General features: G+C 45.8%; 1 protein-coding gene across 1 annotated transcript in view; it reads left to right on the top strand.

Annotated features, from left to right (window-relative positions):
- The window catches only part of LOC109471567, a 29,524-nt gene that overhangs the window by 11,252 nt on the left and 7,121 nt on the right, over positions 1 to 11,151 (top strand). Inside the window, 13 exon segments of the mRNA XM_019770918.1 lie at positions 2,186 to 2,406; positions 2,963 to 3,141; positions 3,965 to 4,160; positions 4,686 to 4,832; positions 5,242 to 5,443; positions 5,824 to 5,982; positions 6,487 to 6,585; positions 7,095 to 7,351; positions 7,747 to 7,789; positions 7,792 to 8,112; positions 8,779 to 8,889; positions 9,210 to 9,351; positions 10,314 to 10,519. Coding sequence (XP_019626477.1) covers positions 2,186 to 2,406; positions 2,963 to 3,141; positions 3,965 to 4,160; positions 4,686 to 4,832; positions 5,242 to 5,443; positions 5,824 to 5,982; positions 6,487 to 6,585; positions 7,095 to 7,351; positions 7,747 to 7,789; positions 7,792 to 8,112; positions 8,779 to 8,889; positions 9,210 to 9,351; positions 10,314 to 10,519 — 2,283 coding nt within the window.

Below are 11,151 nucleotides of genomic sequence, written 5' to 3'. Positions count from 1 at the left end.
CGGGGCGGGTTGGTTCGGGGCGGGGGGGGTGTAGTACCGGCATGTCCGACCCGTACACGGCGAATTTCCGCTGCCGTGTGGAGAATAATTAGGTGATAATTGCCGCTAAATTATGCATATTCCAGCAACGCACGGAGTGGTGCACGGCCATTTCCTGCCGTGTACTGGGATGTACAGGGATCGTGTCCGGGCATATAACGTCCAGTACACGACCTGCACACAAAAAGTGGTTCATTTCCGGGAGTGTACAGGACATGTACGGGACTGGACACGTTTCGTGTGCAGGTCGGAAACCCCCGGGTTCTACCGGAAACCTGAAATATCCGGGAAAGTGTGCGGCAATTTCTCACACGGAAACTAGGGATTTTGTGCCGTGCCCCCATTTGTCAAATTCTATGCACGTGTCGCAATACTATATTTCTTCCAATCATAGAGGTATAATACCTCCATGCTCTAATAAAGTTACTATTTTTGAGGTTTCAACTCTGAAGTAGGAGCTCTGGGTCGAAGCCAAATTACGGGTGGTGATTTATTCTGGTTTTCTACTGAGAAAAATCGGGACAGTATTTGCGCCGGGCAGCCGGCCATGTACGCGAAATGGTACGCCCAGTATAGCAGCGATCTATTCATGTTTTATGTTTACAATTGTGCAAATTTTTTTTACAGAAATTTGATCACATATGCTTAAAAATATTGTTATACTGATGTTAAAAATATTTTAAGACACTGAATCGCTGGCTGTGATGTGCAGCAGTGTACGTACGCCGCGTAGCGTGCCAGACATTGGCCGTGCAAGCCTATAGAATGCCCCACTTGCGACATAAATTTCTGAGGCTTATCGTGCGCATCGTGCGTATCCACAATTATTCCCATCGTAAACATAGTCACTGGGATCTGAAATGCATACATACAGGATAATTTCCCTTCTTCAGCGGGAGTTTTGTTTATGTTTTGATCGTACACGTCAAACTGCCACGCTGGTCTACGCTGCGCGCTGGTCTCGGCTGCACTTCCGGGTTCCATAAATCGACACCATAAATCGACAAAGAAACAAATATTTCCCCCCAAATTTATATTAATTGTGCACTTTTTCACTAGATGTGGCTATGCAGTCCTGGAAAACAGCGTTTAGTGCATATTTTCAAACAGAAAAATCGCGTCCCCGCGCCCTTCATGTTGCCGCCCGGCGATCTCAGCTGAAGCGAACAACCAATCAGAGACGCGTAACGCGGATACGTCATGCAAGATTTGCATACCGCCCGCCCACCGCTTCTGCTGGCTGCTGCCATGCTAGCTACGCGCCGTACTTGAAATAAATTGACGTGTATCGCCGTATTTCTGGAAATAAATGCCGCGACACGAAGATCTAGCGCTCACTCGGCTTGCACCCAGCGTTCAGCGTCACTCGCGCCATTACCCCCGCCGTCATCCCGCGCCGTCATTGCTGCGCCGTCACCCAACGTTTTTATCGGAACCAGACACCCCTCTGTATGACCCCTTTTGAATGCTAAGACCCAAAACTGCAACCTCCCCATTCCTTAACAACATGGTAAATTCCATTTTCAGCATAACGGGGGTGTCCGGAGCACTTAAAAACCTTTTATTTCGACGCCCATAAACACATATGCAATTAAACAAAAACGTTCTGCATCATCTGCAGCCCAATAGCAATACGTATACCGAACAACAGCCCAATCCGTCCAGCCGATCGCGAGAAACAGCTGCTGACAGAAATGTTTCGAACAATAGTAAAACCTCCTCGCGGAAGGATATCTCCTTCCCCGGAGGTAACAAAACAAAAAAAGATATGCGATGCGGGGGTAAGATAAAAAGCTATTATGGCCTATGTATGGCACATTATTAGAACAGTAATTGATCAAATAGTACTAATGGTATTCAACAACATACAACAATTAATATGATTAGTTAAAAACAATTAATTATTGAGTAAAGCTAATTGATATTGGTATCCCAACACCTTAAATGAACTATAAAGGTTTATTATTTATTAATTAAAACTTTAAGTACAAACTTTATTCAAGTACAAACATGAGCAAACGGATATGAGGGCAATATGTCAATAAAGTTCTTACTTATAACAAAGATGCAGACTTATAACATAAAATGATAAGAGTACAACGAGACAATGGGATTTTATAAGAATTAATAAAATGTCAAATTTTAGGTTCTAACGACGGAGCTCCTAGCTGGCAGGAAATGATCAGCGGCCAGGAATTCACCGTCGTCTTCGACATGCCGTACAACATCCCCAACTTCATCCAGGCCAAGGCGTCCCTGAACGTGGAGTTCAGGCACAACAGGTGGCTGGCCATCCGGGAGGGCTTCAGGCCGCATCTGTACGACGGGCATCGCAACGGCGGCAGCGGCGACGTCACCGGGAACAGGGTACGTACGGACTTATCATGAAAGTTCATCTGTGTTGGTAGTTACGTGTTTTAAAAAAGTTACAAACTTTTGATCCAACACAATAAAGTACTCTGACCTATAGCTTTCGATCAGTCACTCTGGTCTTCCTCAGTAGACTGACCAGACACCTTCGACACAGTGACGTCACTGGGTCAGTCTTCTGAGGAAGACCAGAGTGACTGGTCGAAAGATCTTGGCAAGCCCTTGCTCTAAGTGAGAGAACTTAACTGTGTTGGATCAAAAATTTACAGGCGGGGCAAGGGGAGTGTATTAGCAATCTGTAGCCTATTATTACCCGTAGACTACTAGCCAATGGTCACAGGCGGCCAATAGTTACTGGTGGTTAAAAGCTCCGTTATACTGAACTTTCATAGTGACATCTACTTATCTATCTATCTATCTACCCAAATCTTTCTTCATATTTGGGCGAATACCAAACTTCTGATGTACCGCATGTTTCATTGTTAGTATCTTATCATATCACTAACTGTTTTGCTGTAGCTATTTCATATTATACAATGTGTGTCTTCAATAGATAAGCGTGGGAGGTTTGGTCATGACGTACGACGAGGTTACTGGTCTGCTGACTGTGACGGAAGCGGACTTCGACTCGTCAGCACGGATCATTCCCGACCTGCCTCCCTGGGTGAACGGCCTGACTGTAGCCCGGGCGGAGTACAAGTCACTGCTGCAACAACTCAGCACCCACCAGAGGTAGGCATTCCCTCACCCATAGGCATAGCTCCATACGTACTAGCTTGACTGGGTTTCAACGGTCTGACTGTAGCGCGGGCGGAGTACAAGTCACTGCTGCAACAACTCAGTACCCACCAGAGGTAGGCATTTCCTAACCCATAGCTCCATACTACTGTACTTACTTACTTTGGCCCTTCGCTCCTGCCGGAGCATAGGCCACCGACTATGGCTCTCCACTTCACCTGCATGCCTCTGGGCTGTCTTTCTCAGGTCATACCAGCTGTTTGTTTCTCTCTTTTATCTCCTCCTCAGTATCTCTTCTCCGGCTGTTCTGGGCCGGCCCCTCTTCCCTGTGGATTCCATGCAGAGCCTGGTGTGTGATGTTGGATGGCGGTTTCTTAAGAGTATGGCCTATCCAGCACCATTTCTCTGTAGTATCTGGGATTCCGCTATACTAGCTTGACTGTATTTATGCTAACATGGACCAATTATTGTCAGACTGCGAATTGCCTGTTACCATGGTGTTGGAGGCGGTGATGGCTGGTTTCCATGGTGACAGAGAATTCTGAGCTCCTGTTGGACTTATTTTCATACTGATACTAAACCTGCTGAGCTCTTATTAGTAGTTCTGGGATATCGATTGGGAGTGGTTTCTCGAGATAGCGGAGTATAGCCGCAACAAGCTCTCGGGAGGAAGCCCAATCTACGCCTTACAGCGAGAGATTGTGCAGGACGGGCTAGCTCCATACCATCATACTTTATCCTGATACCCAACACGATTGTGTTATATGATAGAGTTATTTATCGTATTATGATTTCATCGCATTCTTGCCTAACCCAGTGAGACCAGGGGGCACATGCCTTGCAACTTAAAGTGGTCCAACGCTCATCGCATCGACCCGACCGATGGGGGGAAGTGCATCCACTTCACCGCCGCATCGCTCGGTGACATGTACGTGGTGTTCTCCGGCGTCCCCGACAACCACGAGACCTGGGTCTACCTGGAGATTTCTCCTCGCGGTGTGGCGGTCTACAAGGTAAACATTGATGTCTTTTTACGAAATAAAGACTAAGCTTTAACTTCCAACACTAACTAACAAAGTATTTGGACTTACCCCCCAAAATTGGGGAAGTCCCAATACTTACCCCAAAAATTTGGGGAAGTCCCAATACTTTGTTAGTTAGTGTTGGAAGTTAAATCTTAGTTTTTATTTCATAATGACTTGTACCAACACAGATGCAGAATGAGAATCTTATATTGAACCAAGCTTGACAACCAAACATAACGTAGTGCTTGTTAACGAGCTTTATCGCGGCCCAGGTATGACGTAAATCAAACTAACTATCCTAAACTCGAGCAGAGCGCCCTGCACTAGAGAATCACATAAAATAACATGTATAAAAGGAGTGGTCCGATCTCTGTTATTCTTGAGAAAGACAAAGTTGAAACCAGTCGAATTCCGTCTCATCGCTGTCATTTTCCCAACGCTACGATTGATAGAGCAAACTAACGGTTAGATGAAATACGTTTGAACTGGGTGAATGGCTTACCTGTTGTACAGCGTATGCGTCTGGAAGTGACGCAGCTGACACGTGGTGCGGCAGGGCTGGGGTCGGACCTGCTCTACCAGTCCTTCTTCGTGTGCGTCACAGAAGACCTTGCGTCGGGCACAACAACCGTACAGTACGGCAAAACACCCGAGAATGAGGTCAGTTCCCCGAGGGAGGGCGAGTGTCATCTCAATATAATGATCTTCATGTGGGGCTGTTCAAATAAGTGTATAACTCGAGTGCAATCCCGAGCAATGTATATATGTATGATGACTATTTTTAAAATCGAAGATCAATACGTTTTGTCAACGACGTCGTTTCATAAATAAGTTCCTTTTGCATTTGCAATTAGCCCTCGGGCAGGAGTTTGCAACAAACAATCGAATTTATGATAAATGACTAGTTCAACCGTTGAAAAAGATTTTTGACCATGTACACCATTATATTTTCGCCAAACTACTGGATTTCAAAATTATATGAGGTGATCAAACCGTGAAATCTCTAGAATGAAGGCGTTTTACTGCTACCTCATCTATTGTATGTTTTGTTTCCACAAATGCCCCACAGGAAATCGCTAACGTCTGGCTGGACTACCAGTTCAACGAAATTTACAGTCTTCATTACTACGCCTTCGGCGCCGGCACGGAGGAGGCCAAGTTCATGGGAGTAACTCAACTGGAAAAGCTCCCCGATGAGTTCATCATCTGCCAGGAGGGAACGCACAAGGAGAACGGGCACTGCGTGCAGTCGTGCCACCCGGAGTGCGACGGTCAGACACACGCACACAGATATAAATAATACGTAGATATAAATAATAACTAGACCATTTGCAAAACAAAAGCATAATGTTTTCCTTTGCATGATCTGACCCAACAAACTACTGTTCTGTTTATTCTTACTCAATCAAATTTATACATGTGACCAGCCCTTCCAATTCTTGCTACATAATATAATCCGACGCCACAGGGTGTTTGCTACAGCACCAGTTACCATGGTGACAGTCGTCTGGTTCAGGTCATTAACATGAGTTGTTTGGAACAGAAGAAGAAGAAGAGGGGGGGTGAACCGGGCTGCAACAGAGACGCACTTTATATATCATCAAGTATGAGAGAGAGGAATACATTTCACTCCGTATTTCCATGTTTCCAGGCTGCAGGACTACTGGTTCAGACGACCCACGCGACTGCATTGCGTGCCAGAACATGAAAGTGTCGTACCCGCTGATCGGTTCTGCCGTGGGCGACTTTGAGTGCGTGGCAGTCTGTCCTTCTACTATGAGAGTAGTGGCTGGCACCACCAATTGTGAATGTGAGTAGTACTTATGTTTATGTTTATTAGGAATCCCCATTAGTAATACAATGTTTGTTTACTAGTCTTCCTGGAGTCCTTTAACATTACATTTAAAAGATGAAATATAATCAATTACAAAGATAACTTAATGGCTACAATTATATACAACAACATCAGCTTAAAATATAACAGTATAACAATAAAAATCTTAACAGCAATCTACACGTAGGCCTACTTGCTTATATGCACAACAATTAAAGCTAGCTTAAATTACATACTTAAAATACAGTGGAGAGGTCAGAGGTCCCTATTTACACCATTTTTGTTATCACCATGTGTCGAGACGCATGTGGTTGTACTTATGATATTGACATGTGAAAACCCGTACATTGTACATACAGGACAATGCCAGAACGCTAGAAACCCTAACCTAGAAATACTTCCATAGGAATGGTGCCCCCCCCCCATACACTGAAAGGTGTGGTAAGGATTTTAATTTTTTTATAAACATTCCTTTGACAGGTATAAAGCGTATGCATCAGGATACTGCTGAGGGTGTGTTGCACGTGTGCGTGGCGACCTGTCCTCTCACCCACTATGACGACAGCGGCATCTGCAGGGGTACGTGTTTGTTTGGTTATGTGTGTGTTTGTGTGTGTACGTACGTACGTGCGTGTGTGTGCGTGTGCGTGTGTATGTGTGTGCGGGTATATTTATGTGTGTGTGTGCGCGCGTGTGTATGTGTGCGCGCGTGTATGTGTGTGTGTGCATGTGTGTGTTTGTGTGTGTGTACGTATGTGTGTGTGTGTGTGTGTGTGCGTGTGTGAGTGCGTGTATGTGTGTGGGTGTGCGTGTGTATGCGTGCGTGCGTGCGTGCGTGCGTGCGTGTGCGTGCGTACGTGCGTATGTGCGCGTGCATATGTGCTTGTGTGTGTATGCGTGTGTGTATGTATGTGTGTGCGTGAATGTGCGTGCGTGCGCGGGCGTGTGTGCGTGTGTGTGTGTGTGTGCGCGCGTCTGTACTCTGAGCTTGGATTAAAATTTCCAAGTCAACATGTCAACATGTTCATGATGTTTTTTCAAAGAGACAGACATGTTTCACACTTCATCATCACATCTTCATGTTTCAGAGTGCAGCAGCTTCTGCCACGACGTGAGTGGTGACGGGGACAATGTGTGCACCGGGCCTGCGCCCGAACAGTGCCACACGTGCATCTACGTGGCGAACGACGGGAGCTGCACGTCCGGCTGTGACCCCGGCGAGAAGGCCGTTCCCGACGCGTCGGGCGACACCTTCACCTGCCAACCCTGCCGGCCCGGCTACAGGTGCGTCAACGGAGACGAGCTGGAGGAGATCTGCCCGGCGGGAACCTACAGTAACACGGAGGTGTGTAGTGTAGCGTCCGTATAGCCTGGTTACCAAACCTATTTATATATAGCTCCCGAGTCCTACATCCTCTCCGCAAATAGGATGTAGGACTCGGGAGCTATAATAGGTTTGGTAACCAGGCTAGCGTCCGTAGTCCAGTGGTTAGCTATCCTGCCTCTGGACTAAGAGGTTGGGAGATTGAATCCCGGCATGTACGCTACTGTTAAGGGTCGCTTAGGACGGGACATTAAGCCGTGGTCCACTGTTCATTGTGATTGTCGAAAATAGCTACAATGAACCTGTAAATACCGTACACAGCGTCTTTCCTATCTGTCACGATCAGAGAAGAATAGCTCTTCAATGAGCTAAACTGGTTCGAGATCACTTTCTCACTTTTTCTCTCACTTTTTTAGGGGACGGCCTGCGACCCGTGCGCAGCGGGAGAGTTCAGCGACACCGACGCACAGCCTGTGAGCCGTGTCCAGCGGGAGAATTCAGCACCCAGAGCAGCTCGACCAGCTGCCAGACCTGCCCGGCGGGGCAGTACAGCGGCTCCCCCGGCTCCACGAGCTGCCAGATCTGCCCGGCGGGACAATACAGCGGCTCCCCCGGCTCCACGAGCTGCACCGTCTGCCCGGCAGGACGGTACAGCCCCAGTCCAGGGTCTACGAGCTGCACGATCTGCCCGGCAGACACCTACAGCAGCTCCGCCGGGTCCACTAGCTGCACGCAATGCCCGACTGGGACCGGGAGTGCAGCGGGATCAACTTCCTGCAGCAGTGAGTGGCAATACATCATGTATATGCCTACCTGCCCAAATACATAGACCCCCCCCCCGAACTGATTTCTTGCTCCTCTTCATTTTTTCCCGCCAGACAGCACGGTCCTTCATAATAACCTTTTGTTCTGCAACCTTGAGGGACCATCCAGTGTCATATACTATTCGGTCCCGCCGTCTTTTGAGGGGTCTGGGGTTTATCATGTATATTGGATAACTTTATTGAAACAACAAGAGTACAGCGACTTTCGTAAGGTCCATAACTAAACATACAGACAGACACATGGTTACAAAGATTTGACCTACGTACAAACAAAGCTATGGATGAATAAACTAATACTGCCTGTTCCAAGGAGGTTAAAAAGGTTGAATTTAAAGACCTTCTAACGTCTTAACATTCTTTTACATTCTGATATAACACAGTAAGGGTTATTACAGTCTAGAATCAAGTCTGATTTATAGCTGGCTGCTGAAGAAAGAAGAGAGAAGAAGAAAGAAAGAAGAGCAACACGGAAGATTCGCTCAAATTCATTTTGACTCGGTAGAAAGTGTTTTTATACTTATAGAATGATACATTTGCGCCCATGCAACAGTCTTCCCACAAACGCGTAGCTCGCAAACAATTTCACGCCATATTTGTTCATGTAAGTTTTTATGCCTCCAACAGGTACTGACGAGTGCGCATCCAACCCTTGCACACACGGGACATGCCAAGACCTCACTGACGCATACTCTTGCACTTGCAACACGGGATGGACGGGGGTTAGATGTGACCAAGGTTAGTGCTGAGACCACTTACATATAATCACTTCACTTACCACAGACACGATACACCCGTGTGCACGCACGCACGCACACACATTTTACACACTCAAACAGGAGAGAGAAAGAGGGAGGAAGAACCTACATTGTTCTTGTTTCTTTTGATTTCTGTGTAATTTGATTCTAATAAAGCCCCATAAAATTGTTTACTGATAATGTTAGGATGTATTACTTTATTTCATACTCTTCATCTTCATGTGGTAGGTCGGTATGTTGTATAACAACGTTAACCTGGCAAATCAGGTTTGTATTTTTCTCACCTCTCATCTACCTCAGCGGACTACTCCTGTGGGAATCCCGACCTAATCAGTGGAGACCTCGGTACTATTACCTCCCCTGCTTACCCGAACAACTACAACGACAACGCCCGCTGTTCCTGGACGATAACTGTCAGTACTGGCAAGCGGGCCGCCATCAGGTAAGTCCTTAAAGGGCAGACGATTGTAGTCCCTAGTGAATGCCCTTGAAAATCCTTTTTTTTTTTTGAAAATTTTGGTCCAGTTTGGACACTTTTAGGGGCTAGAAGGAACAGGTAGGGTCTAAACCTTTCAGTTTGGTCCAAATTATGTTCATTTCACCAGTGTAGTGGTCATAATGAGAGACCTGAGTGATGAGGTCTGGCTGCAAAGCGCGGTTGGATACATGAAAAATAGGTCAAAAGTAGGGTTTGTTTATTGTTGTCAGCTATTGTACGAGTTTGAGCTGGTTAACGCCTGCCTTTCTTTCTATATTTAAAAAGTAGACCCTTGTGTCTCTCTGGTGCAGAATAATTTTTGCGATTGAAATGTAAGAAAGTACTTTGATGGGGACTTGTTTCATTGTATTTAACCATAGGTTCCTATGGCCAAAGGTAATTGTACTGCAAAACATAGACCGACTATGTGCTCCTGGACATTGCCGAATAAGGCATAATTAAGACCTAATTTGCATAATAACTGCGAGAATACTATGCTTCCTTAGTGGTAAATGATCGGCATTTCATACTTACTTGTGACATGTGTAAGCTAGTTTAAGTTAAGCATCCATATGCATATATTATGTTGATGTGGAGGTAATTTGCATAATTGATGATGAAATGAAACCTTGCCAAAGGAAAGGACTTTCAAACATGAAATACATATATATATATCTGAGTTGAGAACGCTATAGATGAAATGCTACATGTTATTGAATCATCACATTTCCATGATCAAGGAGAACAAAGAAAAAAGTCTCTAAAATATTTCATGTCGTTTCCGAATCCTTGTTTGTTACATCATGATGATGCTCAACACTTAACTTCTTGCAGGTTACAGATTGGACTTGAAGAATTGGCAAGCAGAATTCGCCATAAGCACTCTTTTGTTATATCAAGATATGTTTAACATTAACCTCTTGCAGGTTTACAGATATCGACATTGAGTCACAATCCACCTGTAGTTACGACTCCCTGACGGCGTATCAGGGCACATCTGCCAGCGGCACACAGCTTGGCAAATTCTGCGGTTCTTCAGGTCGGTCAGTCCTGTCTGGTACGAGAGAGATGCACCTTGTCTTCACCTCAGACGGTTCAGTAACCCAAGGCGGATTTTCCATTCAGTATGCAGGTACGTAAACAACAATGACCATTGCTCTGCAGAACTCACCCATCTAGTTCCACCACTCAGAAAACTTTCTACTTGGTTCTCCACAAGCTCACACAACTTCACCGTCCAAATTCCTTGTTCGACATCTTTTTACAGTGACAGTTTCTTTCCCCGTACGGCCAAGCTTTGGAATTCCCTCCCTGACAAGTGTTTCCCACCAACCTACAATCTACAGGCTTTCAAATCAAACGTTCACCGCCATCTCATGACATAGCCATGTTTCTCTCATATTTCTAGCTTAATGCCGAGAAGTGGTCGTATAGGCCTGCATTGAACCACTCCGTTAAAATGTCCAACAAACAGTCAGATTGTTCTACTGTTGGAGTGGAGCTGTGGGGAAACTTCGTCACAATCTTTAGCTACAAACTGATGTAAGCAACATGTAGATGTGGTGAACTGCCTTTTCCGATGGATGGAATCCAACACGTGTGAGCGTGTGAGAGAGTCAAGTGCCTAACGCTCGAGTCATTCTACATGCACTAACGTAGTTGCTGGCTCGATTAATGACTGGGCTGATTCGCCATTCTGTAACAACCGGTCTTTCGGTGTGTGGTAGGATTTGGGCTGACTTACGTTTACAACTACAGTTACAG

Source organism: Branchiostoma belcheri, unplaced genomic scaffold (genome assembly GCF_001625305.1).
Source record: "Branchiostoma belcheri isolate BF01 breed outbred unplaced genomic scaffold, Haploidv18h27 scaffold25, whole genome shotgun sequence".
NCBI lineage: Eukaryota > Metazoa > Chordata > Leptocardii > Amphioxiformes > Branchiostomatidae > Branchiostoma > Branchiostoma belcheri.
The sequence above is the reverse complement of the archived record's forward strand: the minus strand, read 5'-3'. Positions and strand labels throughout refer to the sequence as shown.